The sequence below is a fragment of the Aphis gossypii genome, chromosome 1, assembly GCF_020184175.1.
Source record: "Aphis gossypii isolate Hap1 chromosome 1, ASM2018417v2, whole genome shotgun sequence".
NCBI lineage: Eukaryota > Metazoa > Arthropoda > Insecta > Hemiptera > Aphididae > Aphis > Aphis gossypii.
Window position 1 is genome coordinate 3,638,632 of NC_065530.1, and position 21,422 is coordinate 3,660,053.

The 21,422-nt window shown below is 35.7% G+C and overlaps 1 protein-coding gene and 1 long non-coding RNA gene across 2 annotated transcripts in view; one reads left to right on the top strand and one right to left on the bottom strand.

Annotated features, from left to right (window-relative positions):
- LOC114128991 (uncharacterized) overlaps positions 1 to 21,422 on the top strand; it is a 165,945-nt gene that overhangs the window by 7,571 nt on the left and 136,952 nt on the right. The window lies entirely within an intron of this gene.
- LOC114127267 (uncharacterized) lies at positions 6,565 to 15,508 on the bottom strand. Its single transcript, XM_050197798.1, has 3 exons — positions 14,832 to 15,508; positions 13,299 to 14,345; positions 6,565 to 10,155 (listed from the first exon to the last, which is right to left on the bottom strand). Exons 2-3 carry the CDS (start codon positions 14,332 to 14,334, stop codon positions 8,918 to 8,920), a joined length of 2,274 nt encoding a protein of 757 aa, XP_050053755.1. The 5' UTR covers positions 14,335 to 14,345; positions 14,832 to 15,508; the 3' UTR covers positions 6,565 to 8,917.

The window sequence follows — 21,422 nt, forward strand, 5'->3', positions numbered from 1 at the left end:
TAAAAAATCTACAGATCTGTTCACTGCTAACTGTTGAGTGATTTTTATTGTGGTCCAGTATTAGATAAACTTACCACATTGTAGAGTACCACTCGAGGGAGCAACGCAGCGGGCGACGGATATTCAAATATTCATGTATTCAACAAGTCCAATCGAGTATTTCCCAGGGGGTAAACGAGGAAGAGTTACTCGGACATTTACAAAACGGATTTCTATCTCGTATCTTATAAGTTATAGTATAAATTCGTACGTCGTACCACATAACAAATTAAAAAATCCCTAGACTGGATAAGAATACCACATGGCCGAGACACCGGTATATCATGCAATACGTATAGATTTAAATTCTATAACATTTTAAACGTTTAACTAATCTACATAATCAAATTTCAATTATCAAGTTTGAAAAACATTCTACCAGGGCTCATGTTAAAACCACAACTTCACGTCTTCAACGTCATTTTTATTTGCAACCCATCCGATCGTATATATACATACACAATGGACGTATAATATAAATTAATATTATCAACCTATATTATAATTAGAAATAATCTCACAATATATAGTTGGTATACAGACCGCAAATAACGTCATAAAAGAAATGAATGAATACGTGTATTTAATACTATAATATAGTATATACATATAGCTATATGCACGGTGTACACTGTACATGGTTTTACAATACACGTGTACACCTATATTATTAAGGTATAACGTGCATAGCGTTATATACAAACCCTACAGATAAGTCGGATTTTTAAATGTATATTTGGTCTCTGCAGGAAGGGATGATATGGACACGATCCATATTGTTAATGTTAAAAAACCTAATGAAGTAATATTGACTAGTTTGACTACCATGCATTGCCTATACATATGTATAATGGTGTTTAATTTATATAATACAAATCTTAACCGGTTAACTTCGAAATGACGACGAAATAGTAGGGTTCATATTTTTAAAGCGACGAAATTGGCCCGATATTATTGATTATTATATATTATTTACTAACATTTTCCGAATTAGAAAATTATGTGTAAAATATAAATTATATTATTAGATGAGTATTAAATAAAATAAAAACTAAGAAGATAATATAATATATGCCCGCCAATCATGTTGCGCACGGGCACACACACGCATATTTATAATATATATTTTACGAGTATAAACATTTGCAGTACGCCCCACACAACAGAGCTATTTAATATTTTAATGATACGATTGATACGGTTCGGCAGCGCCACTGTTTTCATATTATTATTCGTCTACTAATTGGCCACTACTGCCTCCTATTTACCTCCTACATGAATATTACGCCGCCGTTTTACACGCTACGGTGCAGCGGCTAAGGCGGCGACTAACAAAAAGGTTAAGCGGTATTTTTTATATTTTTTGTAAAATCTAGTAAAATCATATTAATAACAATAAAGTTTCAAGACACACTTATATATAATATACAAATGCATATCGACTGACAATTTCCAACTGCCCCCCCCCCTTTTTTTTTGTACGTCTTAATCAGTTTGTAAAGTACATCTCACAATAACATGCACAACTAAAGAAATTACACCAATTATCACATTCAATTGTTGTTTAATATATATATTATATTAAGCTGTTTAAAAACTGATGATATACTCACCCAACAACCATCCATTATAATTATCCTATAGTTCTAATATTATAGATCTAAACTAAACTGCATTAAAAATTATAAAAAAAAACTCAAACTGCTATAATGAAAATTCCAAAATCCTATTGATTTTTTTCTCATTTTTAGAATGCCTAATTAGAAAAACCAAACAATACTTAATTTAAATTTAATATTTCATTTATTATTTATTTTAGGTACTTAAATATTTTTGAAGAATTATAAATATTGATAGATAAATACCAATCATTAAGACTTTCAAATCGCAATTTATTATTTCTATATTTTCCGAACCATCATGACCTAACCTATTATTCTAGAATGAAAATTTAAATAACTCAAAACAACTTGTTCAAATTTTAATTTCGATTCAAAATTATTAGAAAAAAATATTCGCTAAATAATTCCCAGCAGTAATAAGGGTTGTCATTTGAAACGGAAGTTAACAGAAGTTTGTAATTCCACAACTCAAAAAATTTGAAAATATGATTTTTAGTATAAGTTATTTAAAAATAACAAGTATCGGATTTTGAATAACTACACAAAGGGGTTGAACATGTTCATTGAAACATTCTATATTATATATATATAATAAAACTAGTTGACCGGAGCGCGCGCCGCCGCATATTTACACGCGACTACTTTCAGAAAAAAAAATCAAAAATCGACTATACACACACACACACTGAGGGCGATTTCACAACGTCGTCCGCTCACCACCGGCGAGTATGTGTATAAAAATGTATATATACATATAATAAAAATATAGGTAAAATAACGCTCGCGGCGGTAGTTTTTGGTGGTACAACCAATCAGTGGCGGCACAAACAAGCTATACGAGTATAGGCTTGTCTCTTTTATTATTATTACTATATATATTATACATGTATATATGTATATAAATATAATAGTTACGAACCAGTATAAAATAGTATGTATAATGTATATAGCAGTCGTCTATAATCTATATGGGCTGCTGCCGCCAAATGAATATTCACGCACAAACACTTTCACTGTATTTTTTGCCTACCTACCTGAAATGTATAGACAACCAAGTACCAACATATAGTAACGCGTACAGAATATTTTCTAAAAGTTGAAAGCTTTACTTTTAAGCAACAAATATGGGTTTAAAATATAAATGTATACAAAGTAATTTACTAAGCTTATTTACTCTTTATCATTATACAACACATTTATTAATATTCTGATTTTTAAAAATTTTAAGTTTAATTAAATACTATATTTCCAAGTATTAAGATTTGATTGACAGTTCACTAGCGGCAAGAATTTTCTACTGTAGTTTTCCATATTTTGATCGATAACGACGATGCCCGAGAAAACCATTTCGAGAATCTATATATATGGCGTCTTTCTATTCCCTTATATCAGGTATGGGCAACTGCAAGCAACTAGCGTAGGTACCTTTTTTATCTGGCTCATATTATACTTTCAAATTACTTAATACAATTTATAGCGTTTATCTGTATTTTATTTTAATATGTTTGTTTAAACATTATAAGATATTATAAATATAATAAGTAAAATACAATTTTAAATATTATTATTACATTTTTTTTTTTTTTTGTTTTCTGTATATACTTTCTGGTTATAGTTAGATTTTTAAGTTTTAAAATTTGGTCTTTTATTAACATTGAGTTGTCCATTTCTGCCTAAAAGCAATGTGGGAAATTTCCGTACAAAAATGATATATGAAATATCTAACATATAATATGTAATTTTTTAAATAAACTTTTCACAAGTGTTTTCAAGTGATTGCGATTAGATACTTGCAGTTACCCGTTTGCTGATGTTTGTGGTGGCGACGAACAACTGTCGCCGAGACACATTATATATGAAAAAAGTTTCATAATTGTATTATACATCCACCAACCCTAGACAAAAGTCGTAAAACGGTCGTTCTTTTCTCGGAAACTTTATCGTTTTCAATCGAGCAGTTACAAACATCGCAAGTCCGATGCGTATATATTACGTCATCATTATTACCTGAATAACATTATTCCTACATTGTAAAAACGAATATAAAGACGTATTTCATAAAATAAAACGATATAAAATTGCGAATGATGTTTTGAATATTCACACCATATTTTCTTATATATTATAGATTTAGTGCTAGGACTTTCGTGAAAAGTGCATTATAATAAGGCATTGTTTTTTGGGTACTTTAGGAAAATGTATTCAAGTACAAATATTTTATAATTTTATACATGTAACAAAAACTTCAGTCAAACTTTTTCGATGTTTTTTATTTTTGGAGTAAATTTTAGCATTTTATGTTATTTTATTAATTTTGGGTACATAGTGCATACCTATATTTAAACATTGTTCAAGCTTCTAGTGTGAAAATTGTTTATATTACGTCAAAAAATATATTTTTTTTATAATATTTACTTAATAGTTTTTAGTAGTTTTCATCAGCACAAATTGCGAGGTATTCTATTTATGAATTCTGTCTTTATCATCTACAATCTGTACCTCCACCAATCATCGGATATGGTGTACACCTATACCGGGACTCAAATAAATAATATTAGGCAATTAGAAAATACATTGCAACCTCATTTGTTTCCAGCATACTATTTATTGTTATTTATTGGTGTACCGTAGTTTGGTATTTTATTTTTGTTTAATTATATTGTCCTCTAGTAAATTTAGTTAAGATTAAGAAGTGTCAAAAATGTTGTAAGTTAAATAGTTCGTTTCCTATCGATTGCGCGATTGCGTGCCTATAAACATTACAATTTTTAAGTCACTTTTTTGGGGGAATTATTGAGTATAAAAATTAGGTTCTTTTGGTTATTTTTTAAAGCTTTTGAGTACTTAAATCTTAACCCTGATTTATTATACTTATTATAATATCATATATCTACAAGGTGATGCTGTCTGTCAAGACTTGGAAGTATTTTTTTTTTTTTTTTGACGATTAATGAGCGGTGGCGGTGTACCCTATGTAAGAACAAAGCAATATCTACTTTCTTCATCCGAAAATAAAACTCGGACGTAGTGAAAAAAAATGTTGAAAATAAATTGCTAAGTCCGGAAGTGGGGAAACGGACGAACGTCTGTGTCGTAAGAGAGGTGATCGCAACGTAAACCGGTGTCGGAGAGCGCGTGCGCGCTGGAAAAATGAGTAGTGTAGCGACTTTCGGTCGGTGTCGTATTTCAACTTTACGCGTTTGGCGCTAGCCCAGCGGAGTACCGCCGCGTCGCGGCCAGTTCGGAATTCTTTAGCCGTCGTGCGCGAGCGACGGCAACCGACTGTACGCGACGCTTACCTCCACCACTCCAGCATCAGCATCGACTACTGCTAACACGCGACACAACCTTGAACCTGGTCGCCGGGCGCGTTCCACGAAATCCGGTCGTACCGCCGCCGTACATAGGTATAATATCTACATGTACGTATGTTTAGGTACATGTAAGTATCGTGCGATCGACATATGGTAGTGCTTTTTTCAACTCTTCCAACGAATAGATAAGATAGGTAGGTAGTAGGTACCACCTGTATACCGCAGTCAGATGCCGCAGGTTGAAGGTATTTGTTCTATTCACAACTTGTAAATTTATTTTTTTTTTTTGACACACCTATTTTAATTGATTTTTCCCAATTAGGGGTGTAGGTGGCAAATGTTCGGTTTTCGAAACACGATGAAGACCTAAACATTTGTCTTGTATATACATAGTATGTATAATATATTAGCTGTGAATGAATTGATTGAATTGAAATGGTGTGTATAAGTACTTATGTGCACTTGTTAAGATATTAATATTATTATTAAAATAATTAGTTCGTAACTATAATTATCAATTACTAAAAATTCAGACCATTTCCGTTTAAAATAATTGTTTTACCATATTAATCGCATTTGGTTATTGATAATAGAAATACAGTAATACATTAATTACAGTGATATAAACTTAATGACGAATTACACTACACTTAAATTATACAACAGAGCGGTTATCTGTTTTATTCAACATTTTTACCTGTGATTAAAAATTATAATTTTTGTAAATAGAACAAAAATAATATGAAGTACGTAGAACATTTTCGCAGAGTACAATGTAGACTCCCAGTCCTCTCGAGTCAATTTTCTTATTTTCTTATCCCATGTCGAGTTATATATTCATATACGTATATTATTCATTATACTAGAAATTGTTGTACCTTTGTAATTATACTTACCTCTTAAGGAACGACTGCAGATTCGATTCTGAGCAGTTGGGTAATATGTTCTTACAAATGTTCGTTTATATAGAAAACAACACATCCTATTGACTTTCCGATCGGTTGATTTAACGGAAAAGTGTAGTTGACTGACCATTTGTATGGGTGTGGGAAAAGGAATAGAGGAAATGTGAATAAGATTATGATAATGATATTAAAATAAAAAATACAATATTTTTTTTCTACACGCCATTTTTTTTCCATTCCAAATTACAATTTTTTCCAATATAACAAAACAATTTTGCCGAAAGTTTTTTTTTTCATTTTTGCTTTTTTTATCTAATATAAGTATGAATAAAATACAAAACATAGACTCTAAAATATCAATTAATATCGTTTCTTTAAAATATTACATAATTTAAAAAATTAGGTAATTATACACTAATTTTTGTATTGTTGTGTAAAAACGATAGAGGTACATATGGGTTTTACTTAATTAACTCGAAGTTATAAATAAATTAATCATAAAAAGAAGTCGACACTCGAATACGAGTAAAAAAAAAAAAACAAACTTAAATCATAACAGATAAAAGCAAGTCTAACAACTTTCTAGGCTAATGCCACAGACTGTACATAAAAATATATTATATATGTGTATAACTTAGGTTTCGATAAATAGGGTAAATTTATGGCTTAGAATTAAGATGAAAATTTATTTTTTTATTTTTTTATTTTTTTTTTTAATATTATCATTAATTTTCCAATAAAATGTTTGCAGCACTTGGTTAACAATCACGTTCAGCCTTAATTATTAAAAATAATAATATCTAATACAAAATTAGTCTCACTAAATTTACTTTTTTCTCCGTAGTTATAATATACACACATACATTTATTTATATTTTATATATATCATCGTATATTATATTATAATAATTAATATATGTGCGACCGATAAAGAGTTAGCGTTTAAAAAATATATCTCTCTTTCGCGCGTGTAATATATGAAAAGAGGGAAGGGTTTATAAATATTATGAACGAGGATGGCACTCGAGACTAGAGTTAAAAAAAAAATCCAAAAACGAAAATTTTTTAAAAAATTTAGGGACGTTTATTTTACGGCAGAAACGTGTTGTTTTGGAGAAAAAACAAACATATTCTTTTTTGTGACCTAATAACTAAAACAAAGTCTTAACGATTTATAAAAAACAGCACTTATCACAATATTGTATCGTAGGAGAAAATTTGTTAAAAAATGTCTATGACTTATTTACTTAATATTTTTTTTTTTTTAACAAAAACCTAATATTAATGAACACTCCTGTTACTTCCACTGGTATAATTAATTATAAATAATTGCATTAACAATTATTTCAATATGTATGTATGTATACTTAAGACATACATAGTTTTTAATATTTATATCTAAAAATATGAAAGCTTTTTACCATTTTTATTTATTTGTTTATGGGGATTCCTTGTTTAATTAATCTGTATGTACAAATAAGCGCTTTTTATAAATTACTTTCTGTTATAATATAATAATAATTGTAATAATAATAATAAAAATAATAATAATAATAATAATAATAATAATAATAATCATAGTAATAATAATAATAATAATAATAATAATATTGTTTTACGTACATTTTATTTAATTTTTACAAGTGCATTTAAATTAGGTGCCGTCTAGTGAACAAAAAAAAAGAAATGTTTAAAAATGAAATAATAATAATAATAATAATAATAAAAATAATAATAATAATAATAATAAAGGAAAAATGCGCAAACACAACTTGGAAATGCAACGAAATCAGGTAAAACGTAACAAAAAAAAAACTAACAAGTATAGTATACCTACATCAGAAAAAAATAATTATCAATACTACCAACTATAACATTTTAAGATCTTACTTAATCTATTTTGTACTGTGCATTAAAAAACGTGTGGGGAGGGGAAGCATCATGTAATAATATCCTCGTAGACTTAACAATAAATTCATACTTAAAATTATTTATTTTATCGTCTACGTTTATGGATAACGTTAAAAATATTATACAACTAAAAGTTTTCATTAGACATTTATATATATATTTATATATATTAAAAAAAAAACTGTACAATAGGAACATGTCATATCGTTTAAACGCTGTTTACTTGTATTTCACGATTTTAAATAATAAAATATTTTAAAATATATTCAGTATAGGCTTATACGTTTGAAAAAAAACCAAATATCCTAAGTGTTACACGATTATTTATAATAAAATTTATATATTTATTTATATATATTATGTAGTAAATTAAATGTTGATTATTCATATTTACAAGAATGTCTATCACTACACACAGCAGTGCCATGGGAGCGTGGGAAAAGGCGGTAGTAGAAATCTTAAATAAAAAAAAGTGTCAAAATATTACGAAATATTAAATATTTCAGACGCAATTTTTAAAAAATATATAAACGAAAGTTCATTATAAGTCCTGCTCCCGACTTAAACTCGGTAGTTCACCGATTGTAAAAAAATAAAATAGCATGTTTGATGCTTTCCACGATTTGAAACAAATAAAATGTACTTCGGGTTTCGAAAAAATCAGAAAATAATAAATAGAAAAACCTCAATAACAAACACGGGCACTCGCTCGTCTCGGGCGAATTATCATAATATTCATAATATAATAATAATACGCGTATAACATATCCTAACTATATGTACACAAACATAATATTTTAACACCGATACACACATGCACAACACACACACACGCACACACGTCTAACTATACTTATCTACCTCTACATACATATATAATACGTATCGATAATAATTATTGATAAAAATAATAATAAATTAATATATATTTAAATATATTTGAGCAATTGTTCTTCGAAATGAAAAAAAAAAAAAATGTAATAATATTAATTAAAGGACGCCCGGGACGAACGAGTACGTCACGCTAGCATGTATGTGTGTTTGTGTGGTGTGCAGGGGGGGGGGGTTGATAATGTTTATAAAAATGACAATATTATTTTATAAGATTCGTCCTCACCGCGATGAACTATTGCTGCTGCTGATGCTGTTGGTTGTGTGAATGGTGGGATGATGTTTGTTTCTGTTTTCCGTACCGCCGGTGGTAGTGCTCGCGCCGGAGCTCGAATAGTCGCTCTCGGAGCATGCGCTGCTTCTGTTGCATGACGTGCTTCTCGGACAGTAGCCGCCGTTCGTCGAGCATCATGAGGTCACACTCTCGCTTGGCGCCCCGCAGTATGCTCAGCTTGGACGGTATCTTACGGTTGTCGTCCAGGAACGACACTTGCATACTGAGGTTCATGAACAGCATGCTGGTCTCCACGCGTCGCGATTTCTCCAGGTCGTTGTGCAGCGCCCGCTTGACGGGATCCATGAGCTTGGTCTTATAGCTGTAACCTCCGTTCACGTTCTCGTACTTGATCTTCTTGCCGGCGCCGCCGCCGGACTGCTGCTGTTGGTGGTGCAGCTTAGCCGACGATTTTGCCGAGCCGGACGACGTGGACGTTTTCTTTTTCTTCTTCTTCTTCTTTTTGCGTCCGCCGCCCGTGGTCGTGGACGACGAGCTGCACGACGACGATCCGCCGGAAGACTTGCCGCCGCGGCCGCCGCTCGACGCGGACGCGCCGCGCAACACTTTGTCCCAATCCATGTCGTGGTCGTCGTCGTAATCATCGTAATCGTCATCGAATATGTCGTCCGGTTCGTTCTTCATTAGCGACTCGAAGTCCGCGTCCATGTCGTAATCGTCGTCTTCGTCATCGTCGTCGACCCTGCGGTCTTCGTCTTCGTCCAGCGGTTCTGGCTTGATGGTCGTCGCCAGCACGTTTTGTTGTTGATGTTTCTGCTGCTGTTGCCGCTGTTTTCGTCGGTGTCGCTGTCGGTTGTCGTACTCGTCGTCGTCACTGCGGTCGTCGTCGGCTGAAGAACCGGCGTCGTCTAAGGGTTCTTCCTTGATGACGGGTTCCTCCTTAATGTGGGTCGCACCCTTCCAGTTGTTGTCCTTTTTGTATCGGTCCAATAGTGACAGTCCGCCGCACAATTTCTTGGGCGGAGGCGGAGGCATCGGGTAAGCTGCTGCTACGGCGGCAGCGGTGGCAGACTGTCCGGCGGTCTTGTGCTTCCGTTTGACCGTATTCTTCCACTTGGTTACGGGTGGTTCGCGTTTCTTGACGATGCCGCGTTTCATTATGTCTGCCATGGTGGCGCCTTTGCGCGGGGTGTCTGGTGTGTCCCAACTATCATTGACAACGTCGATCTCTTCTTCTTCTGTGAAAAAAACCGGAAACAAAAATACCCAACGCACGTTAATAATATTCAAAGTACAACGAAATATTTTAAATGTAAAAATAATAAGAAAAAAATGCTAAGGTCGTCGACATGAAAAACCGTTGTATGTGCCGAATATACGATTACGGTATTGTTTTAGTCATTAAAAAAATACTATATAAAAATAACTATTAAGGGAATTTTGATGTTAAAAATTGTAGATGTTGCACTAAACTTGTTATTATTATTTATAATAATACTATTATTTATTTTGATAACATATTCTATTAATTTTATGGTATCGCTGATCACCATCGTAGAATGAATGAAAAATAATAAATAAAAGTTTCTATACATGCTTGCAACTTTTTCAAAATAAGATTTGATATAGCATTAAAATTAGTTACTATATAGTATATACAATCGACAATTTTCTATATATAATTATTTTATATTTTTTTTAATTTCCCAAAAAAATGGATTTTAGCATATAGGTGTTTTATCATGTCAACGACGATAAATTGATGTAGTAATAACGCAACGGTGTAAATAATTAAAAAAAAAAAAAAAATTTACGGTTCCCTCTGCCGGAGTAAGAAGGCGCGGGAAAAAGCGCGGCGTCGTTCAAGGGCGGGTCGACGACACCGTCGCCGAGAGCGCGCCGATCGATCGGGCGGCGGCCGTGACGTCAGGGTCGCGCGCTTGTGTATGTGTAAGTGAAGACTGCCGCCGCCGCCGCCGCCGACAATTCCCGCCAACGTGCGCGGCTGCCCTCAATGGCGTGTAGGACGACGTCGTCGGTGCGTTAATACCGTAGCGGTGTACTCGGAGCGCGACGGCGGCGGCGGCGTTTTTCGCGCGCGCGGAAAATCTCTTGCCGGGAAAAACAGCAACGCCGGTGCCGGTGCCGCCGCGATGCGCGCGCACGCGACACGTCGCGACTCGCCACGCCGCGAGGGGCCCCGGTTAGGGTTCAAGGGCAAGTCCACGACCGCCGTCGCCCGTATATCGATCGCCCGTAAAACTGAAATACTTTTCGCCTCCTCTCCTGGACATACCCTTCCGCACCATTTCAACCCCCTCTTCACTCACGACCACAGACGCCGTTTTGTAGTAATAGTATTTTTAGACATGTTATCGATACGCGCGCGTGAGTACGCCATCGCCGCCCGTCGATGATGACAACATTCATCTATTATAAGTTTATTATTTATTATTTTTTCCCACCGTTTTCGCGCACGGGGGTGGAGGGATATTAATATTTATCTTCCGACCAGAAAAAAACCGCTGCAATTCCGTCACTAATAATCGTATGATTTAAAGTTGACGTGGTCGTCGTCGGAATATTTACATTTATCACTTTACCCCTCGCACTGGAATGCCGTTGATAACTAGAACACTCTTACTTTCTTGACTGCAGCAACCGTTATCGGATACAATCACGTATTATTATAAAAGTTTTCAAAAAACCAATTCTCGCATGGACAAGATCCGATCCATGTTGTAGTTATTGTCTTGTATTTTATTAATTCGGATCACGAATCATTTTTACCGAAATTAGATCTTAAAAATAAGTTAAAAATTATTCGACATTTAAGATATGTCTACTTTGACCTATTAAAAATACCTAGGAGTTCTTATGAAATGTGTACATTTAAAAATAGGAATTGTTATTATTGAATTCTCAATATACAATATGTAATATTGGAAATATTAGTTGTTTAGCGACTATCAGTATTTACTATTTATATTCTAAATTTATGAAGGCTTGGTGGTATTAACACGCAGTCATTAATTTTAATTGAACAAATATTTAATTAAAAATAAGAAATTAATGATAATGTACTTATTTAAGATTTGTAAAATCATAAACCTGCACTTCGAATACTTTATCAGGTGGATATATTTAACAATCGAAAAATACGTAAGTAATAGTAGTGTAATGTACTACCTATTTCGGGAGACGAATTATTTTGTTAAAAGTGAAACGTTATTATTATTCGCGAGCATACCAACGCGGTGGCCCGGGCAGCGTCGCGGGAGAGTGAATACGGAGAAATCTAACGGTTATTGAAAGAAAAAAAAAATAATGAGCTGCAAGAGATGTGGTTGGAATTTTTTATCCGATAGAAGATACTGCGAGTTTTTTCGTCCAAAAATAGAATTAATTTGTGTTTATTATTGCCATTTTTTTTCTTTATTATCGTTTACACGCGCGCATTTTTTATAAATAATAATATGACCGACGAGTCGATTCACAGAATAAACCATAAGATATGGAGTGAAAAAAAAAACCACTACATTGTCGTTTACACCACCACCCCGAACGACCCGTGAGGAACAGATCAGATATCGTCAACAACAACAACCACGACTGAAACGAAGACACGAAAAAGACGTGCAGACGGGTGGCGGCACAGACGGCGTTTGAACGGTGCGCCACCACCGCCCGACGAAGACAAACGGTGGAGGGGAGCGACGGCGTAAAAAAAAAATAAAAACGTTATTAACGTCGCGGGTTATTTTGAGAGGGAAAATAACTGCCGCCGACCGGACAATATTATTACGATAAGACAATAATATTATGAGATAAAAGTCCGACGACGACGACGAATATCGCTTTTTCTGTAGGCGGACGTCCGGAAACGGATTGGGGCAGGCCCGGGACCAAAATACACCTTTATCTCGGAACATTTGACGATTGCGAATGAATCGTAACGATAATATAATTAATATCAAATATTAACGTTTAACACACATCGTCGCGGAACACCCGATGCGGGATTTACGACTGATAAAAACGAGCGGACGACTATGACGAGCACCACCGTCGGTGTAATCTCGTCGACGTCGTTGAAACTAGCAGTGGACGAACGCATAGAGGAGGGGAATAAAAACGAAATTAAATGAAACCGCTGAACGGGGCCGAGTGGAGACGGGCCTTGAACTAGGCCACCGTTTCCCGCGCGTTTCCCCCCTACGCACCAAGACAGATGATGCGCGCGCAATGGTCGCCGCACCATCACCGGCACGCATGTTGCGCAACGACGTCTCGACGGACAATATTTAAAATTAAAATCTTTCTCGTCACAAAAACCAAAATTACAACTATTGTATTGTTATTATTAATCAATTGTACTCACCGGAAGACTGTGAACGGGAAGGTGGTGGAGTGACGAGTCCCAGCATGTCCACCAAGTGGTTGGGGTGGTGTTTGGCAGGCGACACGGCCGTCGATGAACTGGCAGAGCTGCAGCCGCCGTGGCTGGTGGGCGTCTGCAGGTAACTGTGGTCCAATTCAGTGATCTGTAATATATCGGCATTGGGTTCCGCTTTGAGTATGATAGGTAGCAAGTGGTTATCGCTGGTCCACAAGTAGTCGTCGTCCGGTTCGGATTTGACGGATACACCGCCAACCATCGCTGCAGCAGCAGCCACCGCGGCCACAGCTGGATCATCGCCGACCGTCAAAGACGTGCCGATCGGGGAACGTCCGGCGGTCGAGTTGCTATTCCTCTTGACGTGCTTGGGGGGTTCGGCGACGTAACCGGTCACCTCGCCCGGAGGCACCATCTGGAAAGCTTTTTGCACCTTTTCGCGATTTTCGTCGGTGAGCGCGTACCGGTCAGCGTAGAATATCCAATCGCAAATGTCCAGGTAACTGTTGTCGGCCGTGTCGAATTCGCACCCATCGAACTGACACCAACTGATGTCCATCGTCGTCTCGGCGGTCTGCTGCTGCGACGGTGTAGACGATGCGGACGACGTCGTCGACGAAGCGCTCGACGAAGGCGGTGACGCCGTCACGCCACTGGTGGTACAGGTGCTCGGTAAGTAGAGGTCAGCGGCTGCGGTAGCCGCGGCGTTCCTGGCCAGACACGCGTCGCACGAATCGCATCCCGCTGCGCCCATATAACTGTTCTTCTTGCACAAGTCGGTAGGCGGCCGCCCGCAACAGCCGCCGGTCGTACCCGCGGTGCCGGCCACCAAGCTGCTCAACAGACCACCGGCGGACGCTCCGCCGCTGACGGCTGCGACCACCACATCCCGTTCGAATTCAAACAAGTCGCTCTTGCACACGTCGCTCATTGGCGACGCGGGCAACACATAGTCTAGGGCGATGTCCATGGCCAGGTTGGTCATCTGGTTCAGTATGGATTCCGTGCTCGGGTTCACCATTTCGGCGGCACCTGTGACGATACAACAGAGGTCAGTAAGCCGTTCAGTGCGAATGTGGGATTGGAGGATGATGACAATAAAGTCGAAAAAAAAAACAAAAAAATAGAAAATAGGTACCTACTGGGGAAAGCGATTTTTTGGGGAGGTCGTGATGATTGTCGATGGGGGACAGGGAGATACGATACAAATTTCGTGGTCGGTTATACCGCCGTGACGATTTCCCGGGCGCGTCGGTGGCCGATCAGGAGGAACGGTGTGGGGAAAAAAGGTTCGATAACGGGCGCGCGCGAAAGTGAAGGGCGACCGGCGCGCCGGCGCGCCGGCGCGTCGCCGACGCCGGCCGGCATACGCCCAACGCGCGCGCCACGTTGGTCGCGCCAACTGTCGCCGGCTGGCGGGAAAAGGGACCGCCGAACTAAATTGGCGGGCCCGTTGATTGACGCCGTTCACCGTCCGTTTAATGTCTTATAACTATTAAGAAATATTGTACGACTTACCCGGCAACGTGATTTTAGTCCGCGTAATCCCACCGGTCGTTTTCCACGGTCACTCGGCGTGTCGCCAACGCGCACGCACACACGATGAGATATTCAAAAATTAATATTAAAACGTAACAACTGTTATCCCGTCGGGGAAAAAGCCGGGAAATTCCCACGCAATTACCGCGTTTCCCGACGGTTACGAGAAAATCAAAATATCAATCGCGATGACGACGGATTATCTATTTTAAAATCGACTGGGACGTACCGTCGAAAATGAAAAAAAAAATTCGAGGCACAAGCGATATGATATTTAATTTAACGTGAGGAACACTCGCGATCTCGTGTATAGACCGAAATCGGAAAACAAAAAAAAATTTATGTATAAAAATGTCAACGAAATTTTACATCCACGATATTACGGAAACAGACACGCGCACCACGTTCACTACCGGCGCCGGTGCGGATGAGACTGTAGTACTGTACGCGACGGCGGTCTTCGTCACTACTACAACTACTACCGCGGTTGTGGTGGTAGTGGTGGGCTTGCACACACGAGCGGTGCGTGTGTTGCGCGCGGGCAATGGAAGTGCGTACGAAACGGTCTCCGTAAAAGGACTGACAAGGGGCCGGGGCGAGGTGTCGGCGGTACAGTCACACGCACACACACGCTCGAAAACGGGCGGGCGCGCGCACTCGCACGGCCGCGACGTGCCCCCCAACCGCCGCCGCCTGAAAACGCCGGCCGGCATACCCCTCGAACTACCACTTCTCGTCCTGTCCGTCTGTTGACAATGCCCGCCGCCGCATCGCTCCCACCACCACGAGGATAAGTGCGCCGCGCTCCCGGTGCGTGCGCGCGAGCGCCGGCAACGTTTTGCGTCTCGACCGCCCGCCCGCTCGTCCTCCCGTCCGCAGCCGGTGGAGGACCGCCGCTGCCTCCACCACCACCGGCACCACCGTGAGTGTGGCGATCCGTCTGCCGCCTGTGACGCCGCGACTCTCCCGGTGAGATTACGCACCGCGACTGCGGCGCGCTGCATACACGTTGGTGGTCGCGCACGCGGGAAATGTCGGATTTTCGGCGGGAACGTATCTACCGCCCATCGTTCGTCGGTACCATGTTTCCAATATTTGTGTATAATTAACACGGTGAACGTGTTGATGTCGTGGTGGTAGACCCAGAGATTTTGAATATTTTGGCCCGTAGGAGTTTATGTTTTCCTTTTTTTGTGTATTTTTTCGTTCGTCGCGTAATTCTGAATAATAATCGTTTGATGATTTCCAACTCGAACGAATGATTTTTCGATAACATTATATTATAAGAATTGTCCAAAAGAGTATTGTAATATTATTTAAAGCTTTTGTTAGTTTTTTTTACATTTTTTAAGGAATCTTATTTAATTCGTGTACCCATTTAAATTGTTAGTACTTATCTAGTATAATTAACTACATAACAGCTAAACGGTAAACTGCAGCTTAAAGTATGCAAACGTATCAAATTTAATTAGATTTTTGTACACTTTATAAAGTATATTATGTCGTATTGTCGTAGATAGTTTTCACAGAGAGGGGACAACGAGTTTAAAAATGATAGGATGAAGCTAAAAGTGGTTTCGGTGATGGGTAATTATAATTATTTAACTAAGCTGGCTTAAAAAGCGGGGGACTTAGTAAAATAAAAATTATAAGTGGCAGTCGATTTGTCACGCGAGTGGGTGGGACATCAGCAAGCTACTTTTCTATGAACACATGTATATAATATTATCTTGAAGTATGAACGCAACGATAAAACTCGTAAAGCGATTTTTATTGCCAGAAAAATATCGATTAAAATAGAATCTGGACCGTGGCACGTAATCGTGTTCCGGCCATGACGCCATATGCGTCCATGCAAATAAATTGCGGCACAGCTCAGCCGGCGCGAACGATACATTGGTACAATATTATTGTAATAAAAATATATATTATAATTATTATTAAATAACGTTATTAATATTGACAATATTGTAACATTTATTCATAACATAATTATAACTTATAATTATGATATGAATGATGACGTTTCAGAAGGTGTGATCGTGAGGTTTTTTTCTCTAAGCACTATAAGTATCATTGGGCTTATTATTATTTAAAATTTTCAACGAAATAAACCACTGTTGTGGCATATTACAAAACTATTTATTACAAAAATTTTAATACAAATATTTTTGTTTTTTTTTTTTAAAGAAAACTAAAATTATGCTTGTATCTATAGCATAATAAGAAAATATAAGCAATCATATGAATAGTAGGGAAGGAGGCTACCCGTTAAATAGAATCACCAAAAGTAAAAATTTTAAAATTCATTTTTTTTTTAAAAAAAAAAACTAGTATTTTATATTAGACGCCCTAAAACCCTAAAATTATCTAAAAAATGAAAATTATCAAAAAATGCAAATTAAAACCTCTTACTTCGATTCAAAGTTACGTTAAACGTTCATAACGTTTAGTAATAAATAATAATATGATAAAATACTAGCATCGAAATTCTAACTCTAGTTAATGATATAGTTATACAACTGCTCGATTCAGATATTATTATGGTATCTATCAAAGTAGTAACTATTGTCGTATTAATATTTTTCGTACTTCGGTATCGTTAGGTATAAACTATGTAGTATATAGCCTATTGTGAAAGACTTGATAATATTCGTCATATTCTATTGTACCTATCTAATATCTACTCGTTCTTGGAATAACGACAGAGTCACAGAGTTCCGTCTAGACATTAGAGACCGAGTCTTGTATGACCGGAAGTGGGAGCTAGTCCAAAATAGACTTGGAAATTAAAAGTTATCAAATCCCAGATAATACAAGACGCCGTTGAAAATAATATTATTTTATGCGGGCTGTGTTGTTGATCGAAAACCAATTATTCTTATTACAGCGTCGCGCGTAGTACAATCACTATTAACGTGTTGGTACTTGGTACCTAAAGATTGTTATTTTCTCAAATTATCAAATCGCGTTAAGTTCGAATCTACTGACCGATCCCAAATATGTAACCATGTAAAATGGTTAAACAATGTATAATGTATTATTATGATAAATTTCAGTATTCGTGTACGTTAATACATTATAATAACATGTTTGTATAAAATGAAAACACTAATAAGAAAGAAAACACAAAAAATTAAAAATGATTTGAACACACGTACAAATTAAATATAATAATAATGTTTGATATTAACAGTAATGTTTTCTATGATTTTTTTGATACATTTTGTTTCGAATTGGTATGCACGGTATTAATTACGAGTTGATAAATTGAATTAAATGCACTTTTATTGCAAATCTTTATATAATAATATTATAATATTAATTATAGTCGCTCGCACTGATGCGTTCATCTTATGGCATTATATTCGCGACTGATCGGGAAAGTACAAACCAGATAGCCGATAAGATTATTACAGCGAGTATAGGTATAACAATAATCGATGTATGTATGTATAAATTATAAATATTACAAAAATACAAGTGATACGACATAACACAAAATGACCAGTATCTTGTGATTAAACGTTTAGCACATTTCAACATTTTTCATATAAATTTTCGGACCACGACTTTAAACTTGAGACTTAAAAAAGCATCATATCTTATTCATGTACCTGTTTTCATGTAATGCAATTTTCGAATAGTCATGGCAATATTTTAAAGACAACCATAAACCGCTTCGTTTACATTGCCAACGATAATTTATTATTGTATTCGGACGTGATAATAATAATAATTATGGGTTTCGGGAAGTCTATAAGGTTTGTCAAAGGTGGGATTGGGATGTAATGTTTATTTTTAAAATCAGAAAATGTCCAACCTTGTGAATGGTGAAAATATTTATTAAATGTCAAAACATGTTCAAAAAAAAAAAAATTTTAATATTTATATACTCTTGTTTTAAATATAAATTTCTCATCTTAAATTTTATTTCTTTAAATTTGTACTATAATTAGGTTTATTTAATATACTATTGAGTCTTTATTATTATTTATTACTTTATGGTGTACCAAACAGTAAATATAAAATAATGTAATAATAATTGATGCAATAACAAATATAATTGAAAATTGTATTTAAATTTTTGAGCTGAACTTATCTTAAACAAGTTTAAAACTTTCTGATCGGGTTTTTTTAACACTATTATCGTCGTTCTGCGAGTTTTTCCCATGCGCTTACGATGGCGAGAATAAATCTTCAACTTTTCACGCTAAATTCTCTCTCTTCACTTTTCGCCCCTCCTTTTGTACGACGTAAACATATATTACAACACGCGTAAACGGCACTCGAGATATGCGTCGACAGATCTTTAATATTATCGGCAACGTATATATAATAATAATAATATTAACATCACGGCAGCGATCACAAATCAAAATATAAAGAGCAAAAAAAAGCCCATAAAATCCCATTGTCGTATATACATATAAGAACACGATATATATCATAAAACGTCCAGTGATATATTGGGACATGTATATGTACTGTTTTCACCATTTCTGGAGATTTTCACGTGTGCATAAATAATGTATGTAATGATGTAATGTTAATATGACTAAATGACTTTCATAATATTTGGTCATGTTGAGTATTTCACCGCGTATTACACATCATTGGTACCTTTTTTTTCTAAATTATTTTATGATGTACATTGTACGCAATACAAAAAAAAAATAATACACTTATTTGTATCTACTGTAAAATTGTATAATAATTATCTTTTCAAATAGAAATTAAAAAAATAATAATAATTGATTAATTTATGAAATTTATATTTTGATTAATCAGTATTCCATAAAATTGTTTTTTTACGAGTTTCTTAATTTTAATTCTATACAATATTAGTATATTACTTACCTATATTTCAAAGTTTTATTGGGAAGTAAATAGATGAATTTTTCCATAGTATTGCGATCACAACTATGGTGAAACAGTAAAAAACGTAAAACCTTTTTTTAAATCACATTTTTATAGTAATCTTAAATAATTATTTTACAATACTACATAATATATATTATCTTATCGCATGCAGCAATTTGCAGTTAAAATAAATAAAATTCATAAAAAGAACAAATAAAAATGTTCAACTTTCAACTATTTTAATAGTAAATCTACATCGTGTATGATATGAAAGTTTTAATTTGTAATTGAACACTTGAATTATTCGTTCATGCTAACATTGCTAACTTGAATTTTTACAATTAGTTAATATTTTAGAAGAATATTTTTAAAAATTAATCTAATGTGATAATGGATTTTTTTATGGATATTAAATTACGTATTGATGGGACCACATCTAGCAAAGACTTTGGGTCAAGAGTCCAATAATTCTAACATCTCGTATTCTCGTGTGTTTCGTACTGTTGTGGTGTATGTTGCGGTTTTTATAAAGCAGTGTCCTACTGAGTCACCATTTACCACCCTACACCCACTAGCAGACCACCGATAAACTACAAACATTAATAATAATATAATATTATGTATTGTTATTGTATCGTCAGTTGTCACTCACTTGGACAATGGCGTCTGTCTACTGCATCAAATTGGTTTTTCTCCGACACATTTTGGCGCCAACGCCCGCGGGACGCTCCTATATTTATATTGTAATTTTTGCCCCGACAACGGGTGACAAGACGGGTAAAATAATGATTATAAACGTGCGAAAATAGAATATAATAGTATACCGTATTACTGTTATCACGCTAACGAACTAGAGGGGCAGCCGTATATATATTAAAATATTATAGTACGGAGACATCTGACCGATTACTGTATACCCGAAAGGATTCCACCCGCCTTGAATCGAATTTATTTTTCAAGGTCACATCGATTTCCCCGTGAATGACGACGACGGAAACAACAACAACAACATCACCACCGCCGACGTCATAACCCCTTCAACGTTATAATATAGTTGTGTACATTATATGTACTTTAGGGGTGTCCACGGAGATTACCCCACCGACCGTCACAGCCACTGTGGCACGTTGTAATATGCGTAGGTACCCACTCATTTTCCAAACTTACACAATTATATCGTCATAGTTGATGCACTGTTTCATTTAGATAGAATATACGCTTTATAGTACGAATAAATAATATAATAAAATAATTTTATTTTTATTGTTTATCAATTCATCACTGTATGAGTTACAAATATTCATTATAATTTAGAACTGTCTAACGCAACTTAGAATGCATAACAATTAAATAATTATTAGTTATTAATTACTAAGGTTCAAATTTAGTAGCAAAATAAATCCTTAAAAAAGTATTTTAAGTAGGTAGCTGAAAAAGCAAAAACAGCATTTAGTATGTTTAATTTTGAAAAAACTAATTTTAAATTACACATTAAATTATAGTTAATACATTTATTATGTATTAAAAAACGAATTTACAATCATATATTTGGTTAAGTTATTTTTGCTAAAACTCATCCTATTTGGTAATAATATATTTTTACACATAGAAAATGACGTTTCCACATCAGCTGAAGTAGTTGATGCATATTTCATTAAAACTAAATCATTTAAATCATACTGTTAAATTGTATATACAACACTAAAC

What these genes read in the sequence shown, in the direction of transcription:
- LOC114127267 (XM_050197798.1), bottom strand. Translation starts at nt 14,334, where the DNA reads ATGGTGAACCCGAGCACGGAATCCATACTGAACCAGATGACCAACCTG. An exon ending in TTCCCGTTCACAGTCTTCCG is followed by an intron (nt 10,156 to 13,298) that starts GTGAGTACAATT and finishes TTTTTTTCACAG; the next exon opens with AAGAAGAAGAGATCGACGTT.